General features: G+C 35.4%; 1 protein-coding gene across 10 annotated transcripts in view; it reads left to right on the top strand.

The window, feature by feature from the left end:
• LOC114330533 (sodium/potassium-transporting ATPase subunit alpha) overlaps positions 1-14,389 on the top strand; it is a 247,778-nt gene that overhangs the window by 182,098 nt on the left and 51,291 nt on the right. For all 10 annotated transcript variants that reach the window (XM_028279892.2, XM_028279938.2, XM_028279949.2 and 7 more), the window contains 3 exons: positions 4,106-4,234; positions 5,829-6,075; positions 10,340-12,055. In XM_028279892.2, coding sequence (XP_028135693.1) covers positions 4,106-4,234; positions 5,829-6,075; positions 10,340-12,055 — 2,092 coding nt within the window. The remainder of the gene's footprint in view (positions 1-4,105; positions 4,235-5,828; positions 6,076-10,339; positions 12,056-14,389) is intronic.

Raw genomic sequence — 14,389 nt, 5'->3', positions numbered from 1 at the left:
GTGCTAGACTCTACTTCCATAATTAACATTTCTGGTTGAGCCGTTAGATCGATTTTGAGACAGGCACGAATGGCGTGACCACTATACTTCATAGTGTCTGACTTGTAGTTTATGACTATTTTTAGAGCAAATTATGTCTGGCATGGAATCGATAAATGCACGAATAAATTAGTTCGAAAAAATCATGGTGCGACTGCAACGATTGATTTCTCTGTCTGCTAATCAATTTTAATGGATTTCAGGATAGGAAAGACGTGAAAAATACCAAACAATGTCAATTATTTGTTTTCAAACGCACGTTAAAGGACGTAGTAAATAACAAGTATTATTTATTCATCATTAGGATTCGATCAAAATTATTGGAATTATTTCTAGGCCTGGATCCCGCGTACCAAAAAAAATTATTAATAACAAGCTGAAAATTTGTTAATGGCTTAATGGTGTCTACTCGGACAAACTTTGATGTACGGGAACACTGAAACAGGGGAAGTTTCAATCGTGGAACAGGTTACAGGTTTCGAACGGCAGACTACGAAAACGTCCCATGTATTGTGTCGGACAGAACTTCCAATTGACTTGTTACCCTTTCACTAAACTCTCATGCAAAAATCAGACTACTATTTATCACCAACATAATTCCTGTCATTTGACATGTTCTACGTGTCGGACTTATTAAAATGCCAAACATATTTGTCGGACCAACATTTTTTCATATATTATATAAAGTTTGCTACTGAATAAACTTAAAAACAACCTGCTAGTTTTCACAATTATAAACTTGTCAGGATGACAAGTTCCACAATTAAAATCACGATTCACAATTATTAAAACTTCCCCTGTTTCAGTGTTCCCATACATCAAAGTTTGTCCTACTACACATCGTTAAGCTATTAACAAATTTTCAGCTTGCCATTAATAAAAAATTTTTGGTACGCGGGATCCAGGCCTATTCTGCTATATTTAAATTTTTTTCTGAAATTAACCATAGATGTAGCCAAAAAGACTTTCATTTCGTTTAGTAATCTTTCTATACTTCTTTGGCCCAGGATTTTCCATCGTGTATAATTAGTTAAAAGCTTTTTCCAGTAGAGTAGCTCTTTACATGCATAATCCTCTGTTTCCACATAAAGATCTGTCGATATATTGTCAAAATTCGAGGGGCGCAATAACCAAGATAACTGAGCTTCAATTCAACTTACCTATGTCTACGTTTAACGTGGTAATTTTTACAGAAACTTGGCTTGATCTTCTTCTTTCCTTAAGTGGCTCGTCCTCCAATAACTGGCTGACTGGTTGCCTAATTTTTATTTTGTCCTTAAATAGGATCGTGGTGTTGACTGGAGTAGGTTCTTAAGCCAGGATATTCCACGTCATCCAGGACCACGCTTTTCTTCTCTTTTCCCGTGAATCATTATACGCAGTAATCAATATCATTGTTTAATAATAATAGTGTACAATGAAGTACTGAGAAGAATAGGTAAAGAGAGGGAAGTTGAACTTACAATTAAAGAAAGAAAACTGCAGTACCTCGGACATGTGATGCGGGGCGAGAAGTATGGCATCCTGCGACTCATAATGCAGGGAAAGATAGATGGCAGAAGACGAATTTCATGGCTGAAGAACCTGAGAGAATGGTTTGGATGCAGCTCAAAACAACTATTTAGAGCTACTGCCTCAAAAATTAAAATAGCTATCATGATTGCCAACCTCCGTAGCGGAGATGGCACCTGAAGAAGAAGAATAATAATAGTTGGTCAGCCCAATAGATAAATTTGTTTAATTCTAATTGAGACAGTTACCAGATGTCACCTATTATATGTATAATGTATAGTAGCATGTTATCATTAATTCAATTTCTAAATATATTCTTCCATATATTTATTTTTCTTAATATGTATGCCAGTTGGTGTGTTATGAATAGGATCGTATCCAACTTGGTGTCTATGCAGTTTGGATGTATCTTAGTTACGCGTGACGTTGCGACCCTGACAGAAATGTTGGTTACATCTGGTGACTGTCTCAATTAGAATCAAAAAATTTTATCTATTGGGCTGACCAACTATTACTATATCAAAAATGTCAATATTTAAGATTTCTCATTACCTGGCCAAAGTACTCAAATTTTCTCCTTTTTATGTTATTCAGTAAGTTCCTCTCTTTCTTTGTTTAGACGATGTAAAATGGTTTCATTTGTCACTCTGTACATCCATGATATCCTCAACCTATCGAAAACCTCAATTCTTTTACATTGTTTCACTTAGATTTGATTCCATTTTTTTTTGTTTGTTAATACCTTTGCACCTTGTTAAATATTTTTTGTCTTGCTCTATTTTGCTTTGGAATCCTAGCGAACTCCTCTCTGTATTTTGATATCTCGGGTGTTTTGGTTGTCAACTCTTACCTTGGCGGTTTGATTCCAATATAGACTCGATATATTTTTTACATCACGACTGTCAATATTTTTGCTTTTTAATATCATATATCCACAAACTTTTTATGTTGAACCTTATCAAATGCCTTGCCCAAGTCTACAAAACATAAGTACATGTCCTGATTCATGTCCATGCATCGCTGGGCCAGCACATTTGAGTCTAACAAAGCGTCTCGTGTGACAATGACATTTCTATAGGGCTTTTCATTCACAGTCATTTGTTTCGAGCTTCTGTCATGTGTCACATAATATTAATATATCTACGTCATACGTTATTGGTAATCCTAATGATACAAACCAAAGACGTATGACGTAGATATATTAATATTATGTGACACATGACAGAAGCTCGAAACAAATGACAATCGATGAAAAGCCCTATTGTGTGTTACTAATGTCATATTCAAGAGTTTTAACAATTCTGCTGTGTATTATTTTCAAAAATGTTTTAAGTGTGTGACTTATTAATGCTATTGTTCTGTGATCTGAGCAGGTTGTTGCATTTGACTTTTTGGGAATTGCTACAAAGATAGTATACAGCCATTGTCTGAGGATTGTGGCAGTCTGATATATTAAAGTAATGAGTTTAATCCTAACATCAATGTCATCTTCACCAATGAGTTTTAATAATTCGATGGTCACATCATCTGGTTCAGTAGCTCTGCCCTCTTTTGTGTTTTTGAAGGGGATAGACTACTTCTTCTCGTAATATTGGTGGTCAGGTATCCACTGTGGTTTCTAATGGCAGTTCTTCTCTTTCATCATTAAATAGTTGTTGGATGTAATTGGTCCAGGGACACAATCTCTCCTTCACATCAGTAATTCTACCCTTTTATCATTTTTAAGGATATCCGTTCTTGTGCTATTTCTGCCAGAACCTGCCATTTCTTTGATTCTTTGTGTAAATTAAAGCAATCATAATTTTTATCCAGATCTTCTAATTCCTTGCCGAATTTTCTTCCTCATATTTCCTTGAATTTATTTGTATTTATTTAGGTATTTTGCTTATTGTTTCCTGCGTTCCTCCGTAAGTTCAAGAACTTATACTGCCATCCAAGGTTTTCTTGTTGTGAACCTCAAAGTGGTTTGAGGGTGTTTTTTTCCAGCTGACACAAGGGCATGTTGAATTTTTCCCCATTTATGGAATATCATTTATAACAGTGGTTTAATCTCATAAAATACATAACATAAATAGACAATAAATAAAAATAAAACATGATGAATTAGGAATAAAATTGGGATCCCGACAATATGATTGTCATTTTTAGCAATCAAATTAGCTTTTCATTGCTACCAATTTTTATTTAACCGCAGTCTGCACCGTTTTGTCCAAGACTTTTCCACGTTGTGACGTCTTTAGTGCATGTTATTTGAAAATTTCTAACGTAATTGCGTCAATGAAATAAAGCCAAACGAAATTACAAGTGTTTAATGCATGATATATTTATAAAACCTCTTGAAATTATCGTCAAGAAATGTGGGTTTATTTGATAATAGCATATCTTCCATAGGAAGTTAACTTAAGTTGATAGGAACAATTTGAAAAAATCACTCGCTAACCTTGACGTCCGTTTTTTAAAAGTTTAGTTATACGTTACATGGTAATTCAAAAATGGTTGTATTTTTAACATTTTGAAATGCGGTGTTTTAATTATGTTTTTTTTTTGTTTTTAGTCTCGAAGAAAGGTAAAGAAAGTAAGGAAAGCGGAAGATTTAGACGATTTAAAACAGGAATTAGACATCGACTATCATAAGATCTCACCAGAAGAACTATATCAAAGGTTTCAAACACACCCAGAAAACGTGAGTATACATATCTATATAATTCAAACATACTGCTGAACAAATTTCATAGTAAACAAATAAATATACAATACATATATGATTTAAAAACGATAAAGACACATTTGAATTAATTTACCTGCTTGTATGATTGCGATTGCCTGGATCATACAGGCGATCAAACAAAAGAAATAAGAGCAAGAATAGAAATAGCTAGATCAGCATTTAACAAGATGAAAATATTTCTCTGTAGTCGTGACATAAATCTTGATCTGAGAGTGCGTATGCTGCGGTGTTATATATCTTCTCCACTTTATTATATGGAGTTGAGTCATGGACCATGAAGATGGGCAGCATTAAAAACATTGAAGCTTTTGAGATGTGGTGTTACCGTAGAATGCTACGTGTATCTTGGGTGGACCACGTGACGAATGCTGAAATTTTACGTCTGATCGAAAAAGGATGTGAAGTTGTACTTACTGTTAAAAGAAGAAAGCTTGAATACTTGAAAGATGTTATGAGAGGTGACAAATATTCGCTGCTGAGACTGATCATCCAAGGTAAAATCAGGGGTAAGAGAAGTATCGTTAGGCGCAGAATATCTTGGTTAAAAAATCTGAGGGAATGGTTCGGCTGCAGTTCCATCGACCTATTTAGGGCGGCCGCCAGTAAAATAAGAATATCTGTGATGATTTCCAACCTCCGATAGGAGACGGACTTTAAGAAGAAGAATGATTGCGATTAGTCGAACCACGACCAGATTTACCGAAGATAAATAATATGCTTAAATTCCAAAAACTATCATTTGTATTTGCTTTCAAAAACTATCATATAATCTGTTTGCATCAATTTGTTACCGAAAACTCCCTAAACTCCCAAAGAAGATGCATGCTTCAGAAGTGACTCTGGGCACCAGTTATTCCGGGTGCCGGCTGCGATGACGTATTCGTATTCATCGATCCCAACACCCTCTAAACTCCAGATAACGTGCCTTAGCAGTAAACCTGAGCACTAGATGCTGATGTTTAGCTACCCCAAAAACACCCGAATGACAAAATCAGACCCTTAATATACTGATTTTAACATGTTTAAGCACCTTTGGATGCATTTTATGTACTGTAAATGGAATTATGTATTTCCACCCATTTTTCTATTGTAGACTTTTTTCCTGACGTGAGTCATCCCGAGCACAATGCAAGAAGTTGGAAGTTGATAGGTGCTTTATTTAAAATTCGATTTCTTTTTTCATAGATGCCCTAGTCTATGTGGATTCCAAATGCCACACTGTATACTTAAAACATATTTAAAATCTTATTCTGTTGAGGATATTTTACAGCTTATTGATTGGCATTAAATATTTAAAAATGTAGCCTAGTTTTTTTTCTTGGAAAATATTGATGAAAAATATATATGATATTAATTAGTTAATAAAAACTCGCCAATCTATTATAGCGGTAAAAGACATGTGTTCTACCAACTTGTGTATATTTTATCATTCTAGAAAATAAATTTAATAAATGTAATATTAACGAGTTCCACTTTGTTCAGCGGTTTGTTCTTGACTTGATAAGATCTCGTAATTTTTTCGTCATTACCGTTTCAAATTTAATTCCAGGGTCTTAGTCATGCAAAAGCGAAAGAAAATTTGGACAGGGACGGACCCAATGCCCTCACACCACCAAAAACAACTCCCGAATGGGTGAAATTCTGTAAAAATCTCTTCGGGGGTTTCGCACTCTTACTTTGGATTGGTGCAATCCTTTGTTTCATCGCCTACTCCATACAGGCTAGTACTGTAGAAGAACCAGCAGATGATAATCTATATCTTGGCATCGTATTAGCTGCCGTTGTTATCGTTACAGGTGAGTAATACCGTGTGTTTAGTTTTAAAATAGATATAGGAGTACACCCAATACATGGCAACACTGCTTTCCACACACCTGAGTCGCGCCGATTTATTCAGTCATTCGTCGATTCTACAGTGGCAATGCAACTTATTCTCATAAGCAATGTTGCCGATTTTAGTGCTTTCTTCAGTCGCCTATCTCTAATTGAAAACTAAACGTATGATATATAGAAATCAATCGAAGAAAGTTTTTTTCACGTTTCTATTATTAGTACTACCAATCTACATACATACACTCCTGACCAAAAAAAATCGAGACACCTTAAAAATGGGTCATTTTTGATGTCTCGAATCTCCTAAACCTGTTGTCCGATTTTAGTGATTTTTTTAATATGTTATAGGCTTATTCTCTGAGAATATGGATATACTAATAGTGTTGCTGAACAGGTAAATGTCATTGTATACCGGGTGTAACTATAATACTGTTTTTTCCTGAAAGTTCGTAACACCCTGTGGAATATTCTAGCATTTAAAAAATATTGAAATTAAAACTCAATTGTAGCCTTAACATTTCTTAACATTCTGCTTTTTGACTCATTCACTTATGTTGGATAATGAAACAGTTAGGTAGTTTGACAACTAGCCACTTTATTCATCAATACAGGGTGTTTCTAAATAAGTGCGACAAACTTTAAGGGGTAATTCTGCATAAAAAAATAATGACCGTTTGATTTATAAACATATGTCTGCAAATGCTTTGTTTCCGAGATACCGGATGTTGAATTTTTTCTTACACACTAACGATTTATTTATTGCTCTAAAACCGGTTGAGATAAGCAAATGAAATTTGGTGGGTTTTAAGAGGCAGTTATTGCGCATTTTTTGACATATAATTATATATTTTATATTCACTATTGGCGTGCATACGGGTCATATTACCTGTAAGCACGCCAATGGTGAATATAAAATTTTTAGTTGTGTGTCAAAAAATGTGAAATAACTACTTCTTAAAACCTATCAAATTTCATTTGCATATGTCGACCGGTTTCAGAGCAATAAATAAATCGTCAGTTTGTAAGAAAAAATTCAACATCCCATATCTAGCAAACGAAGCATTTGGGGACATATGTTTATAAAGCAAACTGTCAATATTTTTTCATGCAGAATTAACCCTTAAAGTTTGTCGCACTTATTTAGAAACACCTTGTATTGATGAAGAACGTGGCTAGTTGTCAAAGTACCTAACTTTTTCATTATCCAACATAAGTGAATGAGTCAAAAAGCAGAATGTTAAGAAAGGCTAAGGCTACAATTGTGTTTTAATTTCAATATTTTTTAAATGCTAGAATATTCCACGGGGTGTTAAGAACTTTCAGGAAAAAAACACAGTATTATTGTTACACCCGGTATATAATGACATTTACCTGTTCAGCAACACTATTACTACATCGATATTCTTAGAGAATAAAGCTATAACATATTGAAAAAATCACTAAAATCGGACAACAGGTTTAGGAGATTCGAAAAATCAAAAATGAATCATTTTTAAGGTGTCCCAATTTTTTGGCCAGGAGTGTATAAATCGTAATATAAATCAGTAATCTTAATCTAACAGGTCGGATGAATAGTTCGTAGGCTTGCACAATTGCATATAGATGGTGCTTGCACTACTGGTGTTAAATCCATATGATTTTTAGTCGGCCCTAACCATCAAAAGATGCGTGTATAAATTTGACAGCTGTCAAACTATTAGTTTATGAGATATAGCATTTTGAGTGAAGCAGCTTGTGTTGGTTTAAAAAAAAAGGATAAAAAAGGAATTTCGTGTCTTAATAAGGCATTGCTTTTTAGGGAAAAAAAACTGTTGAAGTCAACATTTGACTTGATAAACCTCTGATGTTTTCGCAAAAAGGGCAGAATTGCACATCGATAATGTTTTGATGATTTCTTATTGGTTCGTACAGTTTGTTGTAGACTTAAACTGTATGTACCAATAAAAAGAGCCGATTTTTCTGGTCCAGAAATCATCAAAACATTATCGATGTGCAATTCTGACTTAAGCCCTTTTTCTCAAACATCATTTTTCGCAAACATTATTCGGACTCTGCACCAGGAAAAATCAACCGTTGAGCAATGGTTTGCTAAGTTTAAACAAGGAGAAATGAGCACCGAGGGCGATGCACGCAATGGACGCTCCAAAGAGACTGTTAGCGATGAAAATAATCACAAAGTCCACAAAATAGTTTTGGATGACTGTAAAGTGAAGTTGTTTGAGATAGCTGAGGCTCTAAAGATATCAAAGGAGCGTGTTGGATATATTGCGCATGAATATTTGGGTATGCGAAAGCTCTGTGCAAAGTGGGTGCCGCGAGAGCTCACAATCGATCAAAAACAACAATGAATTGATGATTCTGAGAGATGTTTGAAGCTGTTCAATCTTAGTAAAACCGAATTTTTGGTCGATATGGTACAATGGATGAAACATCATCATTTCACACCGGAGTCCAATCGACCGTCAGGTGAGTGGACTGCACGTGATGAACCAATTCCAAATCGTGGAAAGACGCAACAGTCGTCTGGCAAGATTATAGCATCAGTATTTTGGGATGCCCATTCATGGTATAATATTCATCGACTACATACAGGGTGTCCCAGACTAATTTAGCCACGCTATATCTCTTAAACGAATAGAGATTTTCGAATGGAACAAAAAGTGATATATTCTACTTGTAATACACTTTAATATGGCGTACAAAAAAATCATCCCTAAATATCCATCCCTTAGTTACAACCCCTAACTTTAATTTTTTTAATAGCGCCCTCTATATTTTTTTATTGTTTTGGATGTGGTCTTTTATCGTCTATTCAATACATTTTTTGAAAATAAAATCGGTTCGTAAATAACCAAGAAACTATCAGTTTATTTTTGTTAATTGTGTATCCCAGACTAATTTATCCAGGCTATATTTGTTAAATGAATAGAGCTTTTCGAATGGGACAAAAACTGATCTATTCCATTTGTAATACACTTTCATATGGCGTAAAAAAAATTCATCTCGTAAATATTCATCCCTAACTTACAGGGTGCTATTTAAAAAAAATACTAAATTTAGGGGTTGTAACTAAGGGATGAATATTTAGTGAATAATTTTTTCTATGCCATGTTAAAGTGTATTACATATGTAATAGATCAGTTTTTGTCCCATTCGAAAATCTCTATTCGTTTAAGAAATATAGCCTGGATAAATTAGTCTGGGACACAAAATTAACAAAACTAAACTGATATTTTCTTGGTTATTTACGAACCAATTTTATTTTCAAAAAATGTTTTGAATAGACGATAGAAGACCACATCCAAGACCATTAAAAAGTATACAGGGTGCTATTAAAAAAATTAAAGTTAGGGGTTGCAACTAAGGGATGAATATTTAGGGGATGATTTTTTTACGCCATATTAAAGTGTATTACAAGTAGAATAGACCACTTTTTGTCCCATTCGAAAATCTCTATTCGTTTAAGAGATATAGCGTGGCTAAATTAGTCTGGGACACCCTGTATATGGAAAAGGGAAAAACCATTAACAGCGACTATTCCATTGCGTTAGTGGAGCGTTTGAAGGTCGAAATCGTGAAAAAACGCCCAAAGCGGCCCCATTTGAAGAAGGAAGTGCTATTTCATCAAGACAACGCACCGTATCACAAATCAATGCAAACGATGGCAAAATTTCATGAATTTGGCTTCAAATTGCTTCCGTAGCCACCATATTCACCAGATATGACTCCCAGCAACTACCACCTGCTCGCTGATCTCAAGAGAATGCTCGCTGGACAGAAATTTAGCACCAATGAAGAGGTAATCGCCGAAACTGAGCCTTATTTCGAGACTAAAGACAAATTGTATTATAAAAATGGTATTGAAAAGTTGTATGATTGCTATAATCTTTGTATCGCCCTCGAAGGTGCGAATATACTGAATAATAAAATCAAATTATATCAAAATTTTTTTCTATGTTAGCCTACGAACTTTTCAGTGCTTCACTGTAAATTTTGGATAGTAGTGGAAACAGCACGCAACCCTGGCGGACGCCTCTTTGTATTTTATGTGTTCTGCAGTTTGATTCCAATATAGATTACATATAATTTTCACATGATTGTCAATATTTTTGATTTTTAATATATGTACAAGCTTTTTACGTTGAAGCTTACCAAATGTTTAAATGAAATCATTATTATTACCATATGTTGTAGATTTGAACATAACTGATTAATTCCATTTTTTAGGTATATTTTCTTATTATCAAGAAAGCAAAAGTTCAAAAATTATGGAATCTTTCAAGAACATGGTGCCCCAGTTCGCGACCGTTCTTAGGGAAGGAGAAAAATTGACATTACGAGCCGAAGACTTGGTACTTGGAGATGTCGTCGAAGTGAAATTTGGCGACCGAATCCCAGCCGACATCAGAATAATCGAATCAAGAGGTTTCAAAGTAGATAACTCATCTCTTACCGGAGAATCCGAACCTCAGAGTAGAAGCCCTGATTTCACACACGAAAATCCCCTGGAAACAAAGAATCTTGCGTTCTTCTCTACCAATGCCGTCGAAGGTACTGCCAAAGGAGTTGTTATTAGTTGTGGAGACAATACCGTGATGGGTCGTATCGCTGGTCTAGCTTCTGGCTTGGACACTGGTGAAACACCCATCGCAAAAGAAATTCACCATTTCATTCACCTCATCACTGGCGTAGCTGTTTTCCTAGGAGTCACATTCTTCGTTATTGCGTTTATCCTCGGTTACCATTGGTTGGACGCTGTGATCTTCCTTATTGGTATCATCGTAGCTAACGTACCAGAAGGTCTACTGGCCACTGTAACTGTATGTTTAACTCTCACTGCCAAGAGAATGGCATCTAAAAACTGTCTGGTCAAGAACTTGGAAGCAGTAGAAACTTTGGGATCCACAAGCACAATTTGCTCAGATAAGACTGGTACCCTGACTCAAAACCGAATGACTGTCGCTCACATGTGGTTCGATAATCAAATTATTGAAGCCGATACAACTGAAGATCAATCTGGTGTGCAGTACGATAGAACTAGCCCTGGATTTAAAGCCCTCTCTCGAATCGCCACTCTCTGTAACCGAGCCGAATTCAAACCAGGCCAAGACGGTGTTCCAATCCTTAAACGAGAAGTCAACGGAGATGCATCTGAAGCTGCTCTTCTTAAATGCATGGAACTTGCTCTGGGAGACGTTATGTCCGTCAGGCGCAAGAACAAGAAAGTCTGCGAAATTCCATTTAACTCAACCAACAAATATCAAGTATCTTGCCACGAAAATGAAGATCCTAATGACCCACGCCACATTTTGGTAATGAAGGGAGCTCCTGAAAGGATCTTGGAGAGATGCAGCACTATCTTTATTTGCGGCAAAGAGAAAGTATTAGACGAAGAAATGAAAGAAGCATTTAATAACGCGTATTTGGAATTGGGAGGTCTAGGAGAACGAGTACTTGGTTTCTGCGACTCGATGTTACCATCCGATAAGTACCCTATTGGCTACAAATTCAATTCTGACGACGCTAACTTCCCTCTGGATGGTCTTCGGTTTGTAGGTCTTATGTCCATGATCGACCCTCCCAGAGCTGCCGTACCTGACGCTGTTGCCAAATGTAGAAGTGCCGGTATCAAAGTCATCATGGTAACTGGTGATCACCCGATTACGGCCAAAGCCATCGCCAAATCTGTCGGTATTATCTCTGAAGGTAACGAGACTGTCGAAGATATCGCTCAACGTTTGAACATTCCGGTATCAGAAGTCAACCCGAGAGAAGCTAAAGCTGCTGTTGTACACGGATCAGATCTTAGGGATTTGTCGTCTGACCAATTGGATGAGATTCTTAGGTACCACACTGAAATTGTATTCGCCAGGACGTCGCCACAGCAGAAGCTCATCATCGTAGAGGGATGTCAGCGTATGGGTGCTATTGTAGCTGTCACAGGTGAGTTAAATCGTTACTATGTTATTTTAGTTGCAATAGTTTCGTTCGCGGAGACAATCCATGACTGGTTTCTAACTGAATCGCATGCGCGGTTGCGATTTCAGCGTTCGTAGTGTTAAAAGTCCGGAACTTTTACATAAAGTTTGATATTCGCGTAGTTTTTCTAACTGGTTCATGATCAGTCAGAAACCGGTCCAGTAGATTCGTGGATATAATGCTGAAAAGCTAATTTTTTTTAAAGATGGGCACTGGGAACAATTCAGTCATGGTGATTTTGGAACCGTTCAAATAATTCTTTCCCACCTCTATTTTTGATAGTTTCTTCGATAATTATTATATTATAGCCAGGGAGGTAGTGTCAAATTTGACCGGAGCATTTTAGCATGGCTGTTTTCTTTTTATTTAGGTAGGTGTTCCAAAGCTTATTAACAAATGATGTGTCAGCTGGCCCAAAACCGGGGATTTTAGACAAGAAAAGGTAAAATATGAAAGTTGATGGACAAACGCTACACCTTAAATGTCAAATATTTATATACGTTACTCAGAACATTTGATAGACTTGCTTACTTGGCTCCTACCTTTCACTCAGGAGATCCGGGTTCAAATCCTGGCGCGGAAAATTCTTTTTGTTTTTTAAATTGACATTTTATTTTGAAAAATAGTTATTTTTATAATACCACGGCATGTCCACTTGGCCAGCTAACATTTTTTGCAACGTACATGATGCAGATGAAGCTTTTTTATTACAATCTAAAATTCATAAATTATTGATTTATACTTTTTAATCTTTGCCACACTAGTCCACGAATATTTTTTTATTATTAACTAGCTGACCCGGCAAACTTCGTACCGCCTTAAAACTAAATAATGTTTGAAAGTTTAATACCTAAAAATTACCAGAAAGCCAAAAAATACCAAAAAATATTGCGTACCTATACTTTTGACTACCAAATGCATAGTTTACGATTCTGTAAGGGACATAAGTACAGACAAACATTCATTTTTATGTATTATAGAGAATAGGGAAATATTTAGATTGCTATTAAAAAATGGGGGTTGGTGAGAGAAAAGTGAAAATTTAAGGTTGTATCTTTCGGTTCTACAACATATAAAATTAAGAAAAAACAGTTTGTCCAAAAAAATAACAAATAATGTCTCCCTTTCCACTTGATTGTTGGTCTTACCAACTCAGAAACCTTCAGAGGTTCATGTACAACAAATTTGCTTATTAAGATCAATCATAATATTATGACCAAGAATGCATAGTTTGCGATTCTATAAACGACAAACAGATTTTTTTATATTGTCTCGTATAAATAATAAAAACGTGGTATTATAAAAATAATTATTTTTCAAAATAAAATGTCAATTTAAAAAACAAAAAGAATTTTCTGCGCCAGGATTTGAACCTGGATCTCCTGAGTGAAAGGTAGGAGCCAAGTAAGCAAGGCTATCAAATGTTCTGAATAACGTGTATAAATATTTGACATTTAAGTTGTAGCGTTTGTCCATCAACTTTCATATTTTACCTTTTCTTGTCTAAAATCCCCGGTTTTGGGCCAGCTGACACATCATTTGTTAATAAGCTTTGGAACACCTACCTAAATAAAAAGAAACCAGCCATGCTAAAATGCTCCGGTAAAATTTGACACTACCTCCCGGGCTATTAGTTTATGGTTTTAATAATTTGTGTGTTTTTTTATAGAGCTTTTCATTCACAGTCATTTGTTTCGAGCTTCTGTCATATGTTGTATAATCCGTGTATATTAATATTATACACGGATTATACGACATGTGACCGAAGCTCGAAATAAATGACAATCGATGAAAAGCCCTATTAACTTGTCACAAATATATCATCAAACAGAATTGTACTTACATTTGAAGAAATAGAATACAAAGAAGTTAAATTTTATACTCTTCATGCCCACTCTACTTCTACTCAATTTTAATAACTTGTCTGTCTCTGTTCTTTCTCCTTTGCCTCTTTCCTTTTGAAAACGCACATTGGGTCTATTGAATAAAAAGAAGTATTTGCTTTTACTTACAAGTATTTAAGTATTTACTTAATAGTAATTGAATAAAGCATTAAAGAAATGACTTTATTCAATTTTTAGAGCAGCGGTGGATAGAGTAAAGATAGTGATGATGATATCCAACCTCCGATTAGGAGACGGCACTTGAAGAAGAAGAAATACTTAAATACTTGTAAGTAAAAGCAAATACTTCTTTTTATTCAATAGACCCAATGAATCATGAAAATTCAAATCCTGGTTCAGTACATTTTTCGCAACTTTATTGTGACTGAACGCAACCCGTTATACATATTCTGCA

Source organism: Diabrotica virgifera, chromosome 6 (genome assembly GCF_917563875.1).
Source record: "Diabrotica virgifera virgifera chromosome 6, PGI_DIABVI_V3a".
Lineage (NCBI taxonomy): Eukaryota > Metazoa > Arthropoda > Insecta > Coleoptera > Chrysomelidae > Diabrotica > Diabrotica virgifera.
This window is presented reverse-complemented; position numbering and strand designations above follow the sequence as displayed.